This window comes from Rhipicephalus sanguineus, unplaced genomic scaffold (assembly GCF_013339695.2).
Source record: "Rhipicephalus sanguineus isolate Rsan-2018 unplaced genomic scaffold, BIME_Rsan_1.4 Seq812, whole genome shotgun sequence".
Lineage (NCBI taxonomy): Eukaryota > Metazoa > Arthropoda > Arachnida > Ixodida > Ixodidae > Rhipicephalus > Rhipicephalus sanguineus.
In genome coordinates this window covers 23,699-49,383 of record NW_023616042.1, presented here as the reverse complement: position 1 = coordinate 49,383, position 25,685 = coordinate 23,699, and the positions used below count along the sequence as shown (strand labels likewise).

At 45.5% G+C, this 25,685-nt stretch overlaps 1 protein-coding gene across 1 annotated transcript; it reads right to left on the bottom strand.

Annotated features, from left to right (window-relative positions):
* Positions 1 to 2,485: 2,485 nt before the first annotated feature.
* LOC119378381 (mitochondrial-processing peptidase subunit beta) lies at positions 2,486 to 25,685 on the bottom strand. The gene is made up of 13 exons (XM_037647544.2): positions 25,530 to 25,685; positions 23,125 to 23,349; positions 22,277 to 22,406; positions 21,229 to 21,427; positions 20,046 to 20,125; positions 19,364 to 19,479; positions 19,141 to 19,245; positions 16,620 to 16,759; positions 14,989 to 15,057; positions 14,546 to 14,662; positions 12,328 to 12,385; positions 11,109 to 11,184; positions 2,486 to 2,636 (listed from the first exon to the last, which is right to left on the bottom strand). Exons 1-13 carry the CDS (start codon positions 25,593 to 25,595, stop codon positions 2,572 to 2,574), a joined length of 1,446 nt encoding a protein of 481 aa, XP_037503472.1. The 5' UTR covers positions 25,596 to 25,685; the 3' UTR covers positions 2,486 to 2,571.

Genomic DNA, 25,685 nt, shown 5'->3' with positions numbered 1-25,685 from the left:
AAAGATGTCGTTTCGGCAGTTTCGGCCCCCTTGCCGTTGTTTCGTTGGTTTCGTAGTGGCATAGAGAAATGATCAACCTCTTTGTGGCGCTGCCGTCGCAGCGTCGTTCTACTCGTGGAGGTATTAGAGGAAGTCAGGGTGTTTCTCCACAAATCCCGACGTATCGGCTAATGTGGACTTAGCCAATATCTGACCGAGTGTAAACGCCTTGCTTCTCGCACTCACACGCTAAATGAAAGAAAAAAAATTGTCGCAGCAAACCACTTCCCTCAGAACCTTCCTTTTCAAGCATCCAAGTTTTGATTATTCAGTAAGAAATCGTTTGTTGCATTTACTGGCTCTTCATTGCAGTGCCACACAGAGTTGGTTCCAGTAGGCCAGCAATCTTTGACATTCGTGCACACCTTAACCCACTTTCTTGAGCACATCTCAATACAAGCATCCCAATATGTATGCGGTACACATAAAATGTGGTTTTTTCTGTCAGTGTCTCTTTAATGACAAGGTGGGAGAAAAGTGGCAATGGTAATTGTAAAAAAACAATACTGGTAAACTGTTGACTGTGTAAGATCATTGGCGGAGTTTTCCATGAGTGATAGCAGTGCCAGAATGCACAGGCTAGCATGTGGAAGAAGCAAAATCGGGCCATGGCTGAACTAGAGGCAAAAGCGTACAGCTTGTCTCACCCCACCAGGGCAGGTGGAGCCATGACCAAACTAGAGGCAGGAACTCACACACTTCTAAATTTCTGCACACTCCATATGGCCAATGATGGCGTTACTGGGCTGTAATGGATGGATGGATGGATGCTATGAGCGTCCCCTTTATAACGGGGCGGTGACATGTCTGCCACCAGGCTCGAAGGCGAAAAAAGAAAGAAAAAAAAAATAAACTTCCTTGTTTCATGTTGTCCTAATGCCTTATCTACATTGATTAAATCTACGTTATTATACCAAAAAATATAAATTCACGGTCCATCTCTCTGCCTCTTAAGGCAGAATGACCTTTTTTTTTTCCCCAGTTATTTATTTTTGTACTTTATCTCTACTTTTCTGCCACCAATACTCTAACCGTCTCTTACTTATTTCTATCGCGGGCGTGTTCAGCTTTCCATTGTTGTCCCTAAAACCAAGGCTTCATGTAGACTCGTGCCCACACGTATACCTGGGTGAATATCGCCACATTCAATCAGTACATGTTCCATCGTTTCCTTAGTTCCCCGCAGCATGTACATTGTTCTTCTTCGTTACTGAATTTCGCTTTATAACTACGCGTTCTAAGGCAGCCCGACCTTGCTTCAAACAGTAAAGCGCTTCCCCTTGAATTATCGTAAAACCTTTCCCTCCTTATTTCGTTTTTTTCCTTTTCGGTAGTTACTCAGAGCCGGCTTCTTTTCCATCGCTGTCATCCAATAAGTCCTCTCCGCCTCTCTGACCTTCCGCTTAATGCTCCTTGTGCCATATCGCCCGCACTGCCAGCCGTATATTTACTGGTGAGCCTCCTAGTTCTTTTTCTCCACTGCGTGTCAACGCTTTTTCTATACAAATACCTGAAAACCTTCTCTGCCCATCTACTCTCCTTCATTTTCCTCAGCCTCTCTTCGAATCTCATTTTGCTCTGCGCTTCCCTCACTTCAAAGCCTGTCCATCCCATATCACCCTTTACCGCCTCATTTGTCGTCTTCCCGTGCGCGCCCAACGCGAGGCGGCCCACCGTCCTTTGATTTACATCCATTCCTGATTGCACCTCTGACTTCATGCACACCACTGAGTTCCCAAATGTAAGCCCCGGAACCATCACACCCTTCCACAGCCCTCGAAGCACCTCGTACCTATTGTATCGCCATAAAGCTCTGTGCTTCATAATTGCAGCATTCCTCTTTCCCTTTGCCTTTTCTGTGCACTGACCAGAGAGCACGCAGCGCCCTCTGGTCAGTGCACAGTGCCTATACGCTCCAGCAACGTAAACTTGACACTTCCTCCAATGCATCGAGTCAAATGCTATGCATTAGGTGATGCTGATCAAAGCAGTTGCAGCACATCACTGAGACCTTAAGAACATGCACCCCCAGGTGTACAACAGCACAGTTCATCCATGAGGAAACACAGTAGGGCACAATAGGCAACCATTCTGAAACCATAGATAACATTTGCCTGAACTGCCATAATATTGACAGTACTGTCGATATAGGTCTGTAGTCTTTCTTATTCAACTCCCTGCTCGCATGAAATCACCCTCAATGCAAGGATAATGTAATCGCGTAGCTAACGTTTGCTGCCCAGTGTTATGCATTTTGTTTGCGTAGCACAGGTTGGGAAAGGATTGTCAAATGAGTGTTGTCTGTGATGACAGTTTAACATAGTGAGACAAATAAAGAAAGGGGTAGAGAACACACCAGTGTGCTTTCCAAAGTGAGGCCTTTTGAAGCAAGTACAGAACAGCACTGAGACACAGCAGGCCATTAAAGTGACAACAGCTTTCGCGAGGGCCGAGGAACAACTTTATTGATGGCGAAACACCAAACGCTACTATACAAGAGTCGGCAAGAGAACTGTGCAGTTGCAGAACAATTTAGTACCGGATGCGGTACATGTTGCTCCTCAGTTGGTTGTAGTCCGTCAGCGCCTCAACGGGACCTGCAAGGACAACAAGTCGGCCATCCATTACTACAGGTACCAACACAACGGGCTAGAAACTCTGTCGTCGTTCAGATGCTGTTGTTCGTCGTTGACAAAACAGTGCGTTTGGAACTTTGTGAAGAATGCCACTCTTTGTAGTCGATTAGACAGTTTGCTTGGCACAATGCCAATTAAGAATGCCGTTGTTCGTAGTTGATAAGACAGTGTTCATCACGCTGAGCCAATTAACAATGCTGTCATTCGCCACTGATAACACAGTGTGCTTTGAACTGCGGTAACATTGCCATTGTTTGCAGTCGATAAGACACTGTGATACTGTCGTTCATAACTGATAAGGATGTGTGTTTGGAACTGTGATAAGAATGGTGTTGTTCGTAGTTGATAAGACAGTGTGCTCGGAAAAACTGTGATAAGAACACCATCGTTTGTAATTGATAAAACAAATTCCTTGACACCGTACCAATTAATGTTGTTCATCCCTGATAAGACTATGTGTTTGGAACTGTGTAAAAATGCCCTTGTTAGTAGTTGATAAGACAGCTTGCTTAGCACTGTGCCAATTCCAAATACTGTTGTTTGTAGTTGATAAGAGAATGTGCTTCAAACTGTGTTAAACATGCCATTGTTTGTAGATGATAAGAGAGTGTGCTTCAAACTGTGTTAAACATGCATTGTTTGCCGTCGGTAAGACAGATTGCCTTAAACTGTGCAAATTACAAATGCTGTTGTTTGTAGGTGATAAGAGAGTGTGCTTCAAACTGTGTTAAACATGCCATTGTTTGCCGTCGGTAAGACAGACTGCTTTAAACTGTGCAAGTTACAAATGCTGTTGTTTGTAGATGATAAGAGAGTGTGCTTCAAACTGTGTTAAACATGCCATTGTTTGCCGTCAGGTAAGACAGACTGCTTTAAACTGTGCAAATTACAAATGCTGTTGTTTGTAGATGATAAGAGAGTGTGCTTCAAACTGTGCCAATTTCAAATGCTATTGTTTGTACATAGTTGATAAGACAGCCTGCTTGGAACTGTGATAAGAATGCCATTGTTTGTAATTGATAAGGAAGGTTGCTTCACACTGTGCCAATTAAGGGGCAATGAGGGGATTATTAAAAACTAGAGCTGTGCTAATAGCAATATTTTGGGTTCGAAGTGAATTCGAATGTTAAAGTATGAGAGCGAATCGAATCAAACATTTTTCGAATATTTTTCAAGTACTTCAAAGCGAAATTACAGAAAAAAAAAGTTGCAGAGGATCCCCAGGCACATATTCTTATGAGATAGGAACATGAAAGCGTTTCTTTTGGCTAAGCTAATGAAGTGCTGGAGGGGTGGTGTTCCCTAGTTGTCTTATCAAGGATGAGGCAATGCAGAGGCCAAATTGTATTTATTTAGATGATTTGGTGCAACCAGTGTGGTGTGGATAATACTTTACACGTGAAAGGAAAAGACACTATTTCCTCAACCTCTCTTCCTCCAACTTCTGTGGAGGCCCATCTGATGTGGCGGACACTGGCGCACTCCCTTCAAATCCGGAGTTCCTAATCTGCCCCATACAGTCAATATATAAGAACATCTGAGACTTTGGACGCTCAAACTGTTCGGCACCGATTTTTCGGACTTTCTGCCCAAATTTCAGGTCCGAAATGGCATTAATTAAAGCAGCGTCTATCCATCACGTAGGTTCGAACCAGTGCTTTCGCAAGTCGACCCGTTTGCGGCCGTGGCAGAGTCTGAAAGGCAGCTTTGCTGCAATGCCAGTGTGATGGGGTGAAGCATATCGAGAATCTGAATGGGGCGCAGTGCAGCGATGTCTTTACGGATAGGCAGCGGAAATGCACAGATGATGGCAGGCGGCAAATGCGCCAGTACAGCCTAATCGCCGACAACTCCTACGATAAGCATCTTTAGCTAACTGCTCAGTAGTGCATGTTGCCTAGTGCAGTGGTGTGCGTATAACCTAAACGCACCGTGCCACCGTTCATGCTGCCTCTGTGCAAGACCACTAAGTGCGCCGCACAGGCGCGTTGCCTTCCCGAACGCAAGTAGCTCGCCATCGCCGCGCCCGTGTGCGGTCAGGAACGAAGTGAGCATCACGAACACTTTCATGACAAATGCGTGCATACAGTACAGCAAGCCCCCCCGACAGCAACGGCGTCAGCTTAGTCAGCGATGTGCTGCACACAACTAGGAACGATCGGCTTCACGCGGCAGCAAATGCTGCATACCGGCAGAGATTCGGAGCTGTGCGCACATGCATTGGGTAAAGCCGGACGAGTCGTCCGCTCTTCCGCCAGTCTGTGTTCTGCGTCATCGTTTCCAAGCGCTCCATGCGAGGGAGCCGTAATCTATTCCGCGCTTTGCTGTTATCAGCGGCGCTCATCATGAGACAAAAATTTGCAACTGGCGGGTGGCACGTAGTTAAGCGGGGTTCGCAGAAGGTACCGAATGTATTCACGAGAGCCTGGGCACACACCAAAATGCCTGACAAATGTACTGGGAGGCATTAAAGCCATTTCGAAAGTGGCTGTGGCGAATCGACCGCTTAAACGGAATAAAAAAGCATGAATTCGTTTTTCCGCACTGCTCGATTTTTCGGACGATTTCGTGGCCTAAGGAGTCTAAAAAATCGGACACTGACTGCATATATCTTCTGGAAGTTCAAATACTTCGAAGAGTCAAATTCCGGTGCGAATCAAATCAAATAGCAAACACTTTTCGAAAAATATTCGAAATTTCGAATATTCGCACACCCCTATTAAACCGTTTTTGTTTCTTGGCATAGTGTTGAAATTTTGCACACACACTCTACAATTAAATTTTTGTTAAGATATCACGACTAGTTTTTGTTTTATAAAAAGTTATAAGAATTCAGGAGGGCTTTCCACAAGCAAGGACATACTAGGGGGCTGAACTACCTTGTTTGCTCACATGTTTATACACCTACACATGGTTAGATATTTTTTTTTACTGCCCTAATAATTTTCTGCCAAACAATTCATGCATGCGACTGTGTTTCAGTGAATTGCACGGTGCAGTAATTGTGAAATACTAAAATAACGGAAGTCACAACGAATATTTGAAGAATGTCCTTATGTACAACAAAGTCAATCAATTACAGTCGAACCCGTTTATAACGAACTCGAAAGTGTCGCGAAAAGTGGTCGTTATATCAGTAGTTCGTTGTATATGGAATCGCCCTTAAAAACGTACGCTTAGCGGCCAAGCCGTTTTTTTTTCTTTGTGCACTTTTATTAAAGTACTAACAACCCCTTCGGTGACAAGCTAAGCCTTTTCGCGTTGTGAAGCGACGCCCACTGCGTGCTCACGAGTGAATTAACCGCCTTTGCAATTAGCTGACACCGTTTCACCGAAGCGCGGTACCGCGACGTGGAGCCGATCATCCCTGGCTAGTTGCGTGCAGCGCGTCGCCTACTCGGGTCGCGGAGTCACTGCCGGGCCGCTTGCTGTATGCCGTATGCGCGCGTTTGTACGTTCTTCGTGCTTGCTTCACTCGGGACCGTGCACGGGTGCGGCGACTAGACTCTTCGTTCAACGCGGCGAAGACAAGCATTTTGCAAGCAACACGCACTCGACGTCTCCGCGATACTCTCGCGGCCCTGCACGACGATGCGCAGCGCACTTGAGTTGTGACCTAGTCAAACACGCAGTATATTCTCGCTGTCAGTGCATCGACGTTTCTCGGTGCCCGCGCCGCTCAACAACAGCGAGCTACTTTCGTTTCTACAAAGCGACGCGCACTTTAAAGCGGTCTCGCACGACGCGGCGGCGGCGAACTTGCGAACGGCAGGCAGCATGGCGCGCTCGTACTGCCGGTCAATCCGCAGTGTACGGCGTATTCGCAATGCCCATAGACTGTCGCGCCACCGAGCGGAATTCAGGAGCGTCCTCTCGAGGAGGGTTAGTAGACGACAAAATGGCGGCACTGTGCAGTCGCTCCTTTGTTCGGCTGTGCTAGCCTCAGTGTTAACGCGTTGGCAAGAAAGGAACACTACGACTTTGCATCTTCCCTTCATCAGTGAACAAACCGGGCCCTCCGGGACACGAGAAATCTGATTCGTTCTTGCGAGACGCGAAGTTTTCGTGAAAATACGTGGCAACTCGCGCTTTCAATGCTAGCCCACAGTGTACACAGATACTATCAGCTTCGCGAAGCTTTCTGTAGCCACGTAGGTAAGTTAAATGTTATCGTCTGACATATTCAGTTGAAGCTCACCCTGTTTTACTTGCATATATAATTGGTCAGTGTTTCTTGTAGTGCATGAGTCCCATAACACTGTACGTGGAGGGAGGGTCGCGCGGGCTCGCGATGTGCTCATGTATAGCTGAGCGATCTCAAGTTGGCGATGCATTAAAATAGGGCATCTATCCTTTGTCAGCAAACCGCTGTTATGAATCGTGCGAGCAATGTTTCAATCATTCGAGGACGCGTCTGCTCGACGCCTTTCGTGGAGCGAACGCTTTCCATCCACGCCGTCCTTCGCCAGCGTGTTGGGTTTCCAAGCCACCGCTGCGCCGCTTATTTTGTACGTTTGTTGATAGGTGGCAGCACACTGCAAGCGATTGCTTGTTGACCGGTCTGAGAGCAAAACGTTCTCCGCGCCCAGACGTCTGTCTAATTGTAAACGTGGTGACGCGGAGTGGTCGAAGTCGTTTGGCGGAGGAAATTCTTCAGATTGCTTTCAGCAGTGATGTAGAAAGAAACTATCTTGACGACGAGGATTTTTCACTGGACGTAGAAGACTGTGAAAGCACCGAGAGTGACAGCGACGATGAACCACCAGCTGCTAACTCACGAGGAGCGAGTTGCACTTCACGTCCCCTCGTGCGTTAATGTTCTTTCACGCTCGTAAGTCACTTTGATTGTATTTAATGTATAATATCATTGAGCGAGATCAAAATAAAAGCATAGTTCCTCTTGTGCATTGCATGTATCACAATTATTGTGGATATTATGGAGCGCCGCATGCTGCCAACATGCTCGAGCTCGACCAACGAAGCGAAATGGTTAGAGCAATGGAACGTGCAGTCACGGCCACAATCCGTGCCTCTCGGCGAACTTCTTCGACGTTGCGAAAAGCACACGTGTGCATTCTTTTCGATATTCACGTTTCGATCGTGCTGATCGAACCTGCAACATGCGAGTGAAGTACACCCGGCTAGAGTCTCAGCATGACTGTGACACAAGCGCTACTGAATGGCATGTTAAATGCTTGTGTTCCGTTGAAGACGTAACTCCGCGTTTTCGACTGCGCAAGTAATGACGACGGGGTATTATCACAAAACACTTTTATGTTTGCAAGCCATCGTCACGCGCAGCAGCGATGGCGCTACTCGATGGCGGTCTACTAGTGCGGCAAATCCATCAGGCAGGCTCGGTAAGTACTACCTCGGAGTACGTTCAGCTCATACGTCAATTCTAGTTCATACAGGTTTATGTAGCACGCACAGCATTTCGCAAAGCATCGTTATGCACGGTAACAGAGCTGAAATACAACCTTTCACTTCGCAGCAAATAATTAGGTGGCGAGTACATAGCACTTTCCATGGTTTGGGAAAGTATTTTAGTCTCATAATCCATTTCAGCGCAGCTCATGACTTCATCCGGTGAAAGTGGCACGGTCCGTACGTCCGCACGTCCTATCTGTTCCTATGCTAACAAACGGGTTGACCCTCCTCCTGGCGCCATATTGAAAAGCACGGCGCGCCACCTATAGTTCGTGGGCATTGCGAATACGCACACGCGCAGCCGAGCAGATATCTACAGATGACTGTGATATAAGGTTTGTCGGCTATAAGTCGTAACTGCACGTTCATCGACGGCCGCCACCTCGCCTTCGCTCTTTTCTGATGCTTATCCGCGAAGGCATCGCCGCAATCGCGCGGAAGTCGTAATCACCGATCGACCGGTCTCTGCCGTTACCGAAAAGACGGACGACTTTTCGCGGCACATTGTGGCGTCGACGAGTTTAGGGACGCAGTGAACCTCTATGCGATGGAAAGTTATCGCGGTTATCACTTCTTGCATTTATGCCTTCTTGCATTCCAAGGCATTGTTTGGTTCATCGCAGGCGGTCGTATAGCTGCAGAGAACCGCGTCAGGAAAGGTTACCGTGCGAAAGCTGACCGCAAGGCTTCATGGTGCCTACTATTTTTTTCCCCCCCTCACTGCCATTCTACCACTGAAGAAACGCCTGGAAAGTGAGCGACCTCGCTCGCAGCGTCCGAAATCTGCGTGCGGTGCTCACCGATCTGGGATATCTTAGTCGTGAGTAAACTGAAGCGGGGCATGCGCGAGCGCGCGCCCCTGTCACGCTTTAGAAGGCATGTTTTAACCTTTTTTCGCTTCGTATGCGCCATATTTTTACCGCGACCGTGTCCGAAGTGTTCGTTGTAAAAGTAGAAGGCTTTGAAAAATGTTCGCTATATCTGGACGCAGCTTCAATGGTTAGCATAGGAAAATCGTAAGTGCACCCAAATATGGTCGTTATAACCGATAGATCGTTATATGTGGGATCGTTATAAGTGGGTTCGACTGTATAACAAAACAAAGGGAATCAAGATTGGTCCAGGCATTGTTGTGCAATGCTTTCCACAAGTGAAGCAGCAGGCACAAATAACTCTTTTCAGAAAATGAGCTGCAAAGTTTTGGTTTCAGATGACCCCCATACTAAAGTGTGTCAGGACTATAATACTATTTAGTGTCCTTGTCAGCAGGCAACCTTTCGGGCCTCTGCTTTTTATATTGGCAGGGTTTCGGACATTTATTAGCCTCTATGATTTACCACAGATGTCTTTGTGCAGCCCCCTGGAGTGCAAGTGCTCCAGGCTGCATGTCAACATAGGAAGAAACGTCGGACTGTATCGGTACTTCTGCAGCTGCGAAACGTGTCACGTGGCAGCCTGAATAGTGGTGTATAGTTTGAAGAAGTTTTGCGATCACCTTTGTCAACTATTTACGCCAAAGGATCAATTTTCATGCAGAAAAAACCCCACTGGTGCAGGAGAACTTGGCCTTCTCGGCAGTCTGTAGCCATGCCACCTTCTCAACGAACTAAACCGCAGACGCGCTTCCTTACGTTGTTAGCTTTCCCAAGGGGAACAAGAACGCTTTTTCCGCTAATGGCAACATTAAACATGTGTAGTTTTGAAATGGAATTGAGAATGCATGCACACGAAGATCGGGTCGCAGCGGAGCGGTGGAAGAGCGTCGCCAGATCATCTCTGGTCTGCGAAGCAAAACGGAACCTGCGCGTCACCTCACAAGTATTAAGCAGTTTGATGACAAAGCGCAATCGTTTATTTCGCTGCCACTTTATTACCGTCACAGCAACGGATGGCTCGCTCGGGATGCCGCTATCTAATCACCGGCTCGTTGAATCCTTCCGATACCATTCCCCCTTTTCCTCCGTACAAAGTAGAAGAAGCTAGCACTTTTCTGCCTGTACATGCGTCACCTTTCAAACATTTTCTTGCTTAAAGTGTAAATAGATTTACAGACTCTGTGAAGGTAACTTCGGCAAGTTTCATAGTGTTTAGCTGACAAAGACAAGCAGCCTGCTACAGTTATCCCTATGCGACACGGCGTCTTCATTTGGAGATGAGGCTTACCTTTTTTTAAGAAAGTGACATTAGTGCAAATAAATACGGACACAAAGACGAGGCAGACAAGGTCAAGGTTAAAATGCAAGACCAACTAGCTCAACAGTCTGTTCTACTGGCTTACTTCTGCCATGTCTGTGCATTATAGGCAAGGAAGAGACCACAAAAACTGAGCTAATGGTGAACTAAGCACTTGGATCGCCTAAAGTTCCTTTATATCACTTCTGGTTGAAATATCTCGCTACTCACAATGACTTTGGTGAAGGCAGTACTGTGTTTAAATAAACGTTAGAGATGGGACATTTCGTCAGGGATTTAAATATAATTTTTTACCTTGTTAGGAATGCTTGCTGTCACCAGATAACTATTGCATGTAATTTGAGTGGGTCAATGAATTCGGTTAGTGAAAAAATATAGCATGACCAACAGTACAATAATTAGATCATTATTTACGTGGCAATTACAATTAATTGTTGTAAAGTGTACTTTAGTTTATTCTAACACTTGCACTTGCTGTAAACTTGATCTCCACAACCTTAGCACCAAATTATGTAGATTTCACGCACTTATAGTCAGTCCATCATTATGCTTGTTGCAAAGGGTTATAGTAGGCATCAAGGTGCAAAAAAAAAAGAAACCTGAACAAACACACATCGACAAGATGGAAGCCGAAGAAACACTACGCTACTGTATCCTTATCGAATCAAGTGGCCGTTATTCTCAAACACTTAACCTGTAAAAACTAAAAGTGCGTTAGATTCAAATAGATATTCGAATAACCGAGTATTTCGCCCACAGTTGAAAGAATCTGCTGCAGCCTATTGTTTTTGTGAGACACCGTCTACTCACCGACGCCGGCAACAGCAGGGCAACGGTCGTATAGGTATTTTGTGCAGACATCCCGCACCGTCTGTGCCGAGACCGCCTGCGAGATGGGCATAACAAAGTCTGTAAACATCTGAACCATGTGGAACAATTTAAGGCTGACAGAGAAAAAAAGCTCTTTCTCATTGTGCGTCATAACTGTGACTGGCACTGTCAGCGGCGAAGGACGACACTGCCACCAGAATCGGCTGTTGTTGTGAACTCATAACAGCTTACGCTGCAAAACCATCAGCATCACCTGAGTAACTACAAACTAAGACTCCCGTGACAGACGTCTTTTGGGAAGACACGTTCTAGAGTTGGACTACGGTATAACTCCAGTAAAATGAAAACAGTTCAAACGGACATTACCACTTAAATGGGCCACTCAATTGGATAACATTCCAATTCAGTAATGCAAGAAAAAAAAAACTTGATTCATCTAAGTGAAAACATTAGGCATGGCTGACTATTCAAGCACTTCTAATACTCGAATTATTATTATTCGAAATTTAAAAGCACTCGAAATGAAGGAATAGCCGTACATAGAACGCATGTAACCCCCTTGTAAAGGTGGTTTCACTGCAGCGTAGATGTGCTATGCCATGAAAACATCTATCAAGGAAACATTCGCACTGCCGCGAAGCCCCACTTCACGGGCAAATGAACATATTACCCTCACATCGATTAATCATTTTTTTAATCTAAAAGCTTGTTATATGGGCTTATGACATTCGCATATGCCTTGTTCAAATCTTTAAAAATACTGTGCAGGTTAGTTGGGTCACGACAAATCTGTTCATTTTTTTTCTTTATAATATGTGATATATACTATTCGAACTATCCAATTTGAAATTATTCAACGAAATCACTATTCGCTTCAAATTCACTTCAAACGTAAAATTGACTATTCGCACATCCCTACAAAACCTTCGTATCTCGCCGTGGGACCAAATAGATATGTCAAATTCTATTCAATAAGAACAACTGGCAGCTGAAGACCTAAATAATTTTTTTTTTCCAGAAAGAACCAGATTCTTTTAATGCCTGCTTTCGATACAGAATGCTATCCATAAAAGGCAGTTTCAAGGGCCAGTTAAATGAGACATTTTTTTTTCCCAGTTCCTTCAGCTTTCGTTCAATGAGATTTCACCGTGAATCTAAAGAAGTGACGAAGTAGCCGAGGTGATTTCAAAGCACTCACGTCGATCCTTGCTTCCAGCTCAGGCAGGGGAATGCGCCGTCCATAACAGAGCATTTGTCTGCAACAAAAACGAGATGTGAGCGGTGCAGCTCTCTTCCACACAAACGGTGAGCAGAGAAAAGAAATCACAACCGGCTTGCAAGCATCAGCGTGTACAATGTGCCTGTGCTTCCGTAATCAGGAGGCTGTTTCCAAGAATGCTCTACGAAGCAGTAGTGTTCTTTTTGTTCTTTAGCTGCTAGTAATTTTCTAGGCGTACAGTGAAAGAATCCACTGCTTTTTTTCCTGTCTGTGTGAAAGGAACCACTTGGTCGTAACAATAGTTAAGCTTGACAAGACACTGTTTTATAATAATTGTTGGGATTTAACGTCCCAAAACCACGATATGATTATGAGAGACGCCGTAGTGGAGGGCTCCGGAAATTTTGACCACCTGGAGTTCTTTAACGTGCACCTAAACCTAAGCACACGGGCCTCGAGCATTTTCGCCTCCATTGAAAATGCGGCTGGGATTTGATTCCAAGACCTTCGGGTCAGCGGTCAGGCACCATAACCACCAGACCACCGGGGTGGGTGACAAGGCACTGTTGCCATATCTATTGCATGATGTACAAAACACTTGCACACTGTCCCCCACAGTCGACAAGCGTTACGAGATTACATTAGAGGTCAACCTCAACGAAACTTCAGACACGAAAAGACAACATTGTGAAAAGCTCACAAAAATTTTAATTTTTGACACCAAAATTGAAAAACATAATAAACGCTGCCATTACTGCTTGCCAGAAGCAACACGTGACAAGGGTACGACCTAGAATGCGTCGTTCTTCAGCATGATTCTGACACAAGGAGGTGCTGAAACATCTCGGAGGTTGTGTGCATGGACACATTTCATCGCAACCGTCACCAAATGTACAGCAAAAACCAGAATACAGGTCGAATACAAAAACAACAACAAAAAGAATGCCATGGAAATCTATTCTTGTCTTATATACCAGTCATTGGCAGGAAAACTACGGGAGTCTGGCAACTATGGGCAACTAAAGTCACCTCCTTTAGTTGCCTCGCCATCGTTGGTGTCGCTTTGTTTACTACTACCAGCTTTGTGCCGTTGGGCGGCACCATTTCACACTTTTGTTGTTCTCTTCTGCATCCATTTGGGCTCTGGGCTGCTTTTTTTTTTCCCACTTTAGTTTTTAGTGAAAACAAGCGGAGGCCGACGACAGCTCAACAAAGCGTTCAAGAAAACATTGATCAAGTTCACAGAGCCACCTAGAAATCTGGCAGCACAATGCGAGTTCGGAGCATCTGAGGGAAGCATTCACTACTGGTCAACGCAGAACGATCGCATCACGACATGCAGCAATAGAAAGAAAGCTTCATTCCAGAGCCAGACCACAGCATACCCAGAGCTAGAGATAACCGCTATGGAGTTTCCCGGGAGCTGTGTTCATGATTGCTACCGGTGACCTCCGAGTGCTTTCGAATGAAAGGCATTGTGCACTTTGGACATACAAGGGTGCATTTCAAAGGCTTTTCTCAAGTCATAGTCAACATTTTATATTATTATGCTTGAGCCATTTTTATTTGTCCGTCTGGCATGAGGAACCAGCGTGTAAACGTACATGTCCACAAATGGCATTGGCACTGCGCAGCATTTGAAATTGCATTTGTTTCAAAGTAAGGGCACTTTTCTACTCCAGCCGTTCCATGTACATTTTTTCAGATTTTCAGTACTTCTAATATGGAAGGCAGGCCGGGGGGGGGGGGGGTCGACATACATTCCAGCCAGACCTACATTCCGAATTTTTGCGGTATGCTTAGGTGATGTTTGAAGGGCAATAACAAGAAAGCTGTGCCATTACCTGCCCTGCGGCCTTGCCGAGATTTTATGAAGGGGTACATACTACTCACTTGTGAATTTAGACAAAGGGAAATTTTATAACAGCTGACCTTTTAAACAGCATCGACAAAATTATTTCTGGGGTTTCATTAGCCTAAACCCTACCATCTGGTGTTCTTTAACATGCAGCTGAATACATAAGTGCACAATGATGTTTCACTTTGTCGCCATCAAAATGCGGCCGCCATGGCCAGGAATTGAGCTTATAACCTGTACACCGATGATTAGCAACGCAGCACATTTGCTGCTAAGCTACCATGGTGAAACCTTGGCAAGGGACACAATGAGAAACAAGATGTTGAAGTCACTACGCACCGGCCAATGTCTTCGCAGATGGGCGTCGTGCCGTCCAGCTGCAGCAACATGTTGGTCTTTAGCAGGTTCTTGGCCCGCGTGACTTCGCCCTCGGTGGCACTCATGCAGATCCGCATCCTGGTGACAAAAGAGTGCAGAGTATTAGGACGTCCACTATCACAGTGTACGCAACACCTTTCACTCGTCTTTCACAGCATCTTTTTTAGGGGAAAAGAAAGTGCGATCATTATGCGAGTAAATAAAGTGCGTAATGAGTGCAGTCTGATGTTGCGAAGATGTGAAAGGTTTGGTGAATCATGTTTACAATAAGGCTGCATCAACAATGCTTCAACAGATAAAGCTTATCTGTGTTACTCGGCCCACCTCAACCGGAATACATATCACTGGAGCCTAAGCAGCTCGACAGCATGGGTAGAAATCAGTGCACACACATCTGCACTCACCATTCCCTCTGAACGGCATGCACGAAGAAGTCCATCTCCTCCCGACCTTCAGACACGAAGTAGATACCCCTGGGTGACGAGAAAAAGCATATTCATTAGTTGGAGAGCTGCAGGCAGTTGGATGTGTTTGCATAGCACCAAGTAGGCATGGGCGAATATTCGAGCCCTTCAAATATTCTAATGAATATTAAAGTATTCGAAATGAACAAGTAGACATATATTTGATCGCATGTAAACCCCCTGTAAAGATGATTTCACTGCACCGCGCGGCTGCTATGCCGTGAAACTACTCCTCCAGGGGAAATCTGCACTGTCGCGAAGCCACCCTCTAAAAGTTTAAAAGCTTGTTCTACGGGCTACTGTTAACACCCTACTGTTATTCAAATCTTGGTACTACAATTCAAGGTTGCTTCCACTTCACTTCGAACCAAAAAAGTGACAGTCGCACATGCCTTGTTCCAATGCTTAAAAATATTGCGCAAGTGAGTTGGGTCATGACAAGAATGCCCATTTTCTTTTATGTCATATATATACTGTTTGAACTATTCAATTCAAAATTATTCGACCAAATCACAATTCACATTCACTTGGTTTCGAACCTCAAATGTACTATCCCTAGTGCCTAGCCATTCATAAGTGCCAACTTGATTGCCACAGCATTTGCTGAAGAAATCAGCAGAATGCAGCATGGTCAGGTGACATAATGGTTGGGTAAGAATGAAGTCAGCCAATGACCATGGTCAAAACAAACTGAAAGTAAAATAATTAATCATGTGATAAAGGGATCTGTGTAAACCTCAAAACACTGTTTTCTTTTGACCACAGCACTGTATCCATCATACTCACTTGACTAACACATTTGCGTAAAAAAAAAAAAAAGGAAAATGTGACTTCGTCACGTCATGCTAATATACTGAAACTGCAGTTAAGGCACATATAATTCAGAAAGTGGCACTGCCCTTCCGTTTTTCTCCTCAATAAAGAACCAACCATTTTCTATTATAAACACACATAAATCCAGCCTTGGAACAAACACTACACCAGAACAAAACAACTTAAGCGTTTCTTTCTGGCAGCCGCCCAATTGCGGAGAATCATCGTGCCCAGCCAAGATGCTGGTTCTCAGCATTTCAAGTTCTGTGTACCTTTTAGCAAACGGTAATGGAGACATTTCTTTAAATTCTGGCATCAAGAACGTCTGAATTTGCAGAATTTTCATTGAAAATTCGTGTTTCTTTCGTAACTCATTCGTACAGCAGCATTTCAAGAGTTAGTTCCCAGGTAGCCATCACCAGGTAGCAGTAATTTTTTTTTTACGAAAACTGGGTGCCCGCCAAAAGTTGTATTGTGCAGCTTTACATGCCAAAACCATATGATTGTGATGCATACCACAGTAAAGGACTCCGGATTAATTTTAAATCGCCTTACGTTCTTCGAAGTTGCATGCAAATCAAAGCACACGGGTGCTTTAACATTTCGCCCACTTGAAATGCAGCCACAGTGGCGGAGTATTGAATCTGCAGCCTTTTACTCAATTGTGCAAGCCCATAGTCTCTAAGCCATTACAGCATGTCAACACACACTTCCAACCAACCCCCTGAAATGTTGAGAAAGTAAGGGAGCAGACGCACCAGAGACCCGTGTCCTTGTAACAGGTGTTGAACGACTGGAAGCTATGACACGGGTTGTCGGGATCCGCGGCGCACTCCGCGGCCAGGCGGCTCGACACGTTGGTGCCGCCACCGTGCGACCGGTCCCAGTTGCCGATGAGCTGCGGAGGGAGGAAGGTTCAGCACGCCAATCTATGACACGCATCGCACTTTGTAGGATGCGCTGTATTCGGCATTCTAGCAAAGCTATGCTCCTTTCTCCAGTTCTTTTCAACGAACGTTAAGACATTTCAAATGAAAGTATGCCGAGTGATGCAACGTTCTGTGTAGGATGCAGAAATTGCTTGATTGATGTGTCTTCTTATGGTGCAAGTGCCAATTATGGCCAAAGAGCGCCAGACACATTATATAAGGGACAGAGAAACAACTACCACCATGGTTCGGGAAAGTGTGTGCTGCCTTCCTTAGACAGCCTGCCCATGCTTGCTCCACCCAGAAACAGCTGTAGTGGTTGAGTGCACAGGTGGCTGGCACTCCTAATATTGTGGTTCATCCGTGCGATGCAAGACGGGTGCAAAAGATGAGCGAGCTGAGGTGGTTGGTCACTTCATGTGCATTGCCTTCCCGTGAGCTTAGTGTTCGCAGTCGCATTATGTCACCGTTTTGGGGAAACAAAGCGAGAAGCAATGCGCTGAGACTTTTTCTCAAAAACTGCCATTATTGAATGTGGTTAAACCTAGTTTGTTGAGTGATCGCTCGGTTTTGCTTGCTTTGGGAAAGGACGAGACCAGTGGTTTGCAGAGATTTAACATCATTGCATGTCTCGTATTAGGCAGTGGGCTGCTACTGTAGCAGCAACTACTGCACCACAAGACAATACACATAAGCTGCTCAGTGTTGTCAGTGCAAACACACAGTGAACTTGGATGCAGCCAGCCCTTCTGGCGGTGTCAGTACGATAGACTGACCTTGAGCCACTGTTCGTTTTCACAAATTCATCGCACTGGCACTTTGCTGAAGCTCTTTGGCCGACGTCGCAACAATACGCGAGGTGCGTGGAACAAAGCGCGTGATCAACACGATAATATGCTGGAGAAACGTCGGCACAACCTCATTGGCAAAAACTTTGTGCCACCTAGCGGACAAAGTGCAAACAATTCTCCGCAGTGCTGATGCAACTCAGAGATTCTGGCATGACCTTGGCTTCGCTTGAAGGTCAGATTCAAGGAACCAAGTGTTTTCTGGGGTTGTACCTGAAAGAGTTGAGCTATTGCTCCAAAAAGGCCGTCCATAGGAGCCAGAAATTTTGATCCAAGTAAAGTAGGCTCTCGGAAAATGGAAATTTCTTAAATAGAACTGCTGCTTAAAGGCAACCGCCCCTAATATGATTGGTTTCATACTTAGATTCTGCACCCCTGCTCCTCTCTCGGTAAACAGCACACCTGTTAAACGGAACTTATTTTCCTGGTCCCTTCAGGTTCCGCTTAATGAGAGTCTACTGTAAATGTTAGATAGCTCTTGGCCTTTAAATTTGCGGGAGTTTTACCTTGTTCAAGTATTACAGTAGACTTTTATTAACTTAACTCTAGTTAATTTGATTTTCCAACTACTTCAATCTGACAGTCCCAACCAGCACACCATGCATTTACATATGGCACCAAACTTTCATTATTTGATCCTGAAATTGGCCTTCTCCAGATAATTCGAATTTGGCTGGTTGTCTTACACACACTCGACCCTAATGGTGACCACAGTGATAGAGTTCCAATAGCAAAAGCGCCCAACTTTTGCAGTTTTTAAAGAACAGTGAATCTCCCGTCAAAACACCTATTTTTTACCTGCCCCAGGGATATTCTAACACAAGAACAGTAGCTCACAATTAAATTTTGCACAATTTATCAGACTCTAAAATGTGCTTTTATTTCTATAAAATATTCTTCAAGAAAATCTTCATGTGATACGATCTAATATGAAGCTAAAACTGTGTTTGCAATGACATAGATCCAGCCTGGCAAGCATAATCACCATTTGCATCACAAGATTACGACCACCATGGATAGCGAGTTCTCGCAGCACAAAAACGATGGCACACATTGCTTTCAGTCCGATTACGAGTGCACTTTCAAACGACGAGTTATTTCACATGCTCTGCTATTGGCAACAAGTTGCATCATGTGTTTTCAGCAATCTGAATATCTGAATGCATTGTGATATCTTAAGACAAAACTATACGACAATCTCACGTCGAATGTCATGACACATACACGTTTTTGTTTCACATAAAACGAAATTTAGAAAGTTGGTCTTACAACACAGCATTACCTGCGATGTAAAAAAACCATCTACAATTGAACCTGCATATACTGAATTACTGTGTATATCGAACAGTTGTAAAATTCCCTCGAATATATTTTCGATATATAAAATATTTTAGTATATTGAATTACGCTTATATAGAACTCTTTTATGAACTCCTTCACATTTGACATATATCCAGGTTCGACTGTATAATAAACACCATAATACAAAATGCTCATATTACCGTGTTGGCCACCATGAGGGGGATGTTGTCTGGGTCGGCCCAGCCGCAGCTTTCCACGGCGATGGCCACGTGTGCGTACGGCATGTCATCGTCGCGCACCCGAACCTGCGACAGAACCCCACATTCGACAAGTTGCAATGCCCACGAGACAACAACAAGCACATTGCCTGGTAAGCAACAGCAGCAGCAGCTAGGAAAGTGACAACAGCCGCATCAAACCCACCTCACTGCCGGTGAAGCGGCAGGGAAGCTCCACGGGAGGCACCTTGGCATCGTAGTCGGTCCTGACCGAACCAAAGTGCTGCTGGGCCAGTTTGACCAGTTCGTCGTGCTTCACGCCTGTGCAAAACCACCAGAATGAAGACGATGGGTGAGGGGACCTCCGCAGAATGCTAAGACAGGCAACCATTAGTCAAAAGGAGATCGTGCAACGCTTCATTGCCGATCAACGGCCAGCAGTGGACGTGACAACCTCATGTACAGTACGGTCCACTGTTAAAGGGTACACCCTAATGAGCATATTTCATATTGGTGGCCTCGTGACTTCTAGTGGATGTGGAAACATTGTTTGTACACGGTACAAGTCTGTGAAAAGGAGTCAGAAAAAAAAAAACCTAATTCGAGAGGCATAAGCAGTTGTGAAGAAAAGACACGTCGCAACAATACGAGAGAAACAAACAAAATAGCAGCGTTTACATGTCGGTCAGCAAAGCACTACAGAGTACAGTAAATACTGTCAATGTACGTTTCCGCTTACCACCCCAACTAGGACCCCACTTTGCTGCCCATTACTTTTGCCTACAACTTTTAAAGGCATAACACCACTGGTCATTCACTATTATATCTTCTTTATGGGCACAAATATGCCAGAAATAAAAACATATATGTATAAAAAATTCAGGCACCTCCAGCTCCCGCAAGGACGATGCGCGGTCCCTTGTAGTGAAGAGAGATGTAATCAACCAGGTCTTGCCTCTGGATGCTCCTGCAAATGAGTTACAACAAAAAGAGTGCCATGAGCCAAGTTTATTGGCCACATAGATTGATACATACAGCACTCAAGGATTTAAATGAGACATTTATTATTTTTTTTAGTATAACGACTGCTATGAGCAGTTGCTCGTGATAGTCGCGTCATGTCGCTTCAAATCTGGCCGCTAAAGGTAATGTTGGCTCTGATGTAGGTGTTCTGAGTGAAAACTACGCCGATGTGACACGGACTGTAGATGCTGGAAACGAAAGTATCTGCATAGCTTAGCCTTAAATTTTCACGTTTCGATCCACGAGTGCTGTACATCTGTACATAAGCAGATGAGACGAGGAGGGGGTGGGGGGGGAGCCACATCAGGGCACCTTGACTTGTCTAACGTCTTTGTTCAAATCATTTCAACCACAAAATGCAATATAAGAGAATACCAGTAAAGCTTTGCAGCAAAATTCGCAGGTGTCATGCGGTTACTCGTTCGTTTTTGACCTACTCCTCGAAGAATGACAACACCTATTACTACAGTGCTACGTTGCTACTTGTTTGGACATGTAGCTGAACAGAACACGAGTGTCAATGAAAACATGAACACTGCAAAATTCACAATCTCTGAATTTTTTCCGAGAAACTGGTAAAAACAAAAATGCACAGCTGATAAAAACAAAAGAAAAACTTTTGGAAACTCATTTTGTAATGATGTGGCACAAAAACAATGATATAAGTAACTTGAAGCAGTGTGAACAGATGAAGACAGCAGAAAGAAAACAGACAGACTTGTTTTAAAAAGACAGGGCGTGCAAACACGGACACAAGAAAGAAGTCAGGACACCACAAACGCCGTTTGGCTTGTTTTGTTATGGCTGAACAAGAACAACAGGTTCTCGTTCCCATCTTTTTATATTCTTGCTGCTTCAAGTTACAGTAGAATCTGTTAATTGGAACTTCAAGGGACCACGAAAATTGCTGGACATGTTAAGTGCATCATCTGTCATGATGATGATGGTGAACCATCAATCAAGGTTGAGTCAGTGGTCGTCGTGCTACAACTGAACTGACCACTGCCCTATATGCCACTTGAGGAGCGAGAAGACGATGAGGCTCACTTGATGTTCTCGGTGGGTCCGAGGATGGTCAGGCCGAGGGAGGTGCCCTGGTAGGCTACCGAGTGCAGGTGGTCGAAGACCACCTCCTGGAGGTTGGTCTCCACCTCCTGCATCTCTCGCAGGATCACCCCGCGCTCGCGCTCGATCTCGGCCTCACCAAACTTGCTGTTCTGCAGGATGTCTGCCAGGATCTCCACAGCTGCAATACATGAACTGCCAATGAATTTGGGAAGGCATGCACAGCTCTCTGCAGCTACACGTCAAAGACAGGAAACTGCTGCCATTTAGAAAATCAAGGTCCCCTCACCGAGCCCCTTTTGAAAACAAGAGCATTTCTTTGGCAGCCATACCCAACACTCATGTGACCTCAATACAATGACAGTATAAAAGTGTGAAAGATCTCTGAAAGTGATCTTTCAAGAATGCATCCCCAGCTGTGTTGTAGGGGTATCAAACAGTGCAGCTCATGCTCACGTCTTCGTCTTTTCCAGCACTATAGCCACGTTCCAGAAAGCTAGAAAATTCTATCAGTGATAGAAAGTTTATCAATTTGTCTTCTACTCGCCATGGCAGCTTTACAGGTATGGTGTCGCTACACTAAGCTCGAGGACATGGGTTTGATTCTTGGCAACAGGGGATGCATTTCGATAAGTACGAAATGCAAGAACATCTGTCTAGTGTCTACTCATAATAATTTTTGGGGTTTAACGTCCCAAAACCACGATACGATTATGAGGGACGCCGTAGTGGAGGGATCCAGAAATTTCGGCCACCTAGATCGAAGTACACGGGCCTCAAGCATTTTCGCCTCCATCGAAAATGTAGCCGGCGCACACGGGATTTCATCCCGCTACCTTCGGGTCACCAGTCGAGCACCATAACCACTAGACCACCATGGCGAGTACCTGTGTACTCGGATTGAGGTGTACTTCAAGGAACCCCAGGTGGTCAAAGTTGATCATGGGTCCCTCACTACAACATGGCTCAAAATCGTAACATGGTTTTGGCACGCAACACCTAAGAAATGAATTCAACTTTTCTCTCTCACCCTTTGGAAGGTCCTTGGAGAGGCACTTGGCATAGTAGACGGTCTGCTCACGTGACGTGTACGCGTTCAGGTGGGCCCCCATGTTCTCCACTTCCAGCTCAAGGTCAACCTGTGACCTCTTGGATGTGCCCTGCACGACATGGCGAAGAATGGGATACGAGAACCATTTCGCGACACATTTCCTAGAGGTAAAACAAACAAGTGACCAATACTGTCAGAGAAGCTCTGGACTGACTTTGCATGGCTTTCAAAGCAGCCCCAAACTATAACATTGGGATGACTCTGTGACCGCATTTAAGCAGCATAGGAGTGTAGTGTTATGAGCGAAACAAAACCTAACAGCATGCAGGACAGTCAGGCACCTGGGTGGTTGTTAGGAAGCTTCACTAGAGGCTTCTAGCCCACTACGCCATATTTAATTGAGTGATCTTTATCGGTCGACCAGAATTACAACTACTGCACTATGAAAATAGCTCTGGCATTCCTGCATGTGCATGCGTTGAAAAGAATTTAACGGCTCATACCAGACACAGTTCATTTACCACTGTGCTTTCATTCTATTTTTGTGGACTACAAGGCACGCTCCACACACCCATGAACTCATGTGGTACGACGCGATATGCTCTTGAAGAATTGTTCCAAGAGCACAGCCAAATCCAACAGACCGCAAGGCAAGCTCTGCGTTTTATATGTACTTGTTTACCTTATCATGTAAGCAAACAAGTAAATTCAGATAATTTGTTACGGTATCGGTGTTCGTCACATGTAGCTGCAGCCTGTGTTCCGTAAATTACACCATAATCTCTGTCACAGGATTAAGAAAAGCAGTGCATGGAAACCGGGATCACCTTGAAGGCCATGTGCTCGAGGAAGTGGGCGACACCGTTGTTCCTCTCGTTTTCGTACCGGCTGCCCGCGTCGATCCAGACGCCCACCGTGCACGTAGGGTTGCCGGAGTCCTCGGTGGCCACCCGCAGGCCATTGTCCAGGGTGGTGGTCACGGTCTCCGGCACGTTCACCAGCGTCTGACTAAAGCTGGTGGCCGCCAGGTGGTGCATGTGGCGGTGAGGAACCTGAAACAGCAAGAGAAAGCACTTTGCAAATAACGCCCACGAGGCAGGGGTACTGCGTGCAGTAGCCCAGGCACTGTCGGCAAACTGCAACGAAATTCCACTTTCATTAAATATATACAATGTCAGTGAGCAGTGTAGAGCGCCTGTCCTGTGTGCCTCTTGTCTATGTCCCCGTTCCATAGCGCTCGTATGTCTGCATCAAGTATGAACCAATTTGCCCAAACACAAGTTTTGCTAGAGCACTAAAGCTATCTTGGCAAGGCCGCATGGCTATTAATGATATAGTTCTCTCGTCAGCAGTTTTCAAACGACATCCAAGAAGACAATGCGTGGAACCGGTGGTAGTCGCTGCGTGGTACGTCTAGGGCCCTCACCTCCAAGATCAGTGGCCCTGTATCTCTGAAATCACACACAGGTACGGAGCAAGAAACATTTCTTGCTCCATGCACACAAGAGACTGGGCTCCTAGCTCACACACGTGTCACGGATACCCCCACCCCAGCAAGCAGTAAAGACGCAGATGTTTTTTTTTTTTCCAGTTGTAGTGTGAAAGCAGCTATCTCTTCTGGCTTTCCACGACGCTTCCGTTCGTATTTCTAACATGAAACCTTGCACAGAGGCTCCTCTATATCAGCACCATCTGAAACTGTGTTTCATGCGATCTACAGTTTTGTTGTGCTTGGCCCTTAACTACGCAAAAGCTATCTATAACCAGGTCCCCCCCCCCCCCATATTTGTTAAGTCTCGTGAGAGTTTTGACGAGTTGGTGATTTTGAGTCGTACTTTAGTGCCAAGCATACGTTAACAAATTAAAGCCAGCTACGATAAGAAAGCATTGACTTCCACTTAATTCTGTTTAATCGCTTTCACAAGAAAGGACATCTGTGTAAACATGCGGCATGCATTGAATCAGTTGACGTAGCCTGCTTCACACGATTGTTTCACTTATCCAGCTTAAATTTTATTTTTAGTCCCTGTCGTTTGCCCTGTGAATGTGTAATTTAGATAAATAATAACATATTACTTGAGCATGTCCTTTTTCTTGGCAAACAACATCAGAACCTAGCACACAAGTTTGGAACACATTCGCACCGATGACCTGCAAAGGCTGCACGACCACGAAGTCTGTTGCAAATGGTTGTGTTGGTCTGAAAGTACTTGTTTCAATTCAGTTGTTCATCGTTCGATTTCTCAGTTACATGGCTGCAGTCATGAAACTGCACTGACCTAAAGAGTGACGTCTGCGTACAATGGTGCCTAGGCTATGTGTTCATGATGGTGTGAACAGCCCGAGGGTGCCAATCGTGAGGCGTTTCAATGTGGTGATGTGCTAGCCAGTATGAACTTTGGTCGCCGATCGTGGTATCCTCTGTCACCAATGGACTCTACTAAAGCAGTAGAATGGAACATGAAGACTAGTTTCGAGCTCTCCGCTCTTTTTGTAGTGATTTTCCAATAGTCTTACACTACTACATTACGTACAAGAACAGCGAAATCGCGGCATTGTAATACTTCGTATCAGGCATCAGAAACGTAACCGTAACCTCATGTTCACATTCAAATGCACGAGTCCAAAGGTAGTAACCGAAAGCAAACTACATCATCGAGATTTCCAGATATTGCTCCTTTTTCGCTCGCATTTACTTCTCACAATGTCTCGGAGAACGCAGCATATTTCGCGATGTCAGCTACTTCACCTGAACCCGCTCTGAAATAAAACCCCGTACAGCGTAAAAGGCACACGTGTGCGGTTGTACCGAATGCAATTAAAGCACAAATCGTGTATGTCACGTTCCATTGATCTGATGGCACAGCTTTATCCCACTGCTCATTCGTGCTCCTATGAATGGCCTGCTCCGTTTTACACTCGCAGCCAGCATGGCCCGAAACTAGAACGTGAAACTGGGCGGTGCACTAAATCTCCGAACCCGTTCTGGCCACACGAGAGCTCGCTACAATGCAACAAGCTTACGCCGCATAGGCGTGCAAATCGTCGCTCGAATAAACGCAAAGCGGTCACGGACGGAAGGTCAACCCGGCTTCCACATTGCCGTGCGGCCCCTCAGCGAGCGGAACTTTTCTCGGGTTACGCGAGTCCAATCGCGAAGATTCGCTAAAGCAGTGGCTCAAAGGAACAAGTACACTCGACGTTTGAAGGCTGAGTGGTTCGAGCAACTTACGCACGACTTCCTGGCCGCATTTTGCAGCAGAATAGCGGTACCCTTGAGCAGCCTCGAGGTCGCCATCTTTGCCGAAGTGCCCTCTTCGATCGACCGGAACTGCCGGATTTGCCGGAACTTGTGAGACAAACTGGACAGATAGAGCGCTCAAGCAGA

What these genes read in the sequence shown, in the direction of transcription:
- LOC119378381 (XM_037647544.2), bottom strand. Translation starts at nt 25,595, where the DNA reads ATGGCGACCTCGAGGCTGCTCAAGGGTACCGCTATTCTGCTGCAAAAT. An exon ending in TCGAGCACATGGCCTTCAAG is followed by an intron (nt 22,407 to 23,124) that starts GTGATCCCGGTT and finishes CATGTCGTGCAG; the next exon opens with GGCACATCCAAGAGGTCACA. An exon ending in CTCCAAGGACCTTCCAAAGG is followed by an intron (nt 21,428 to 22,276) that starts GTGAGAGAGAAA and finishes CATGTATTGCAG; the next exon opens with CTGTGGAGATCCTGGCAGAC.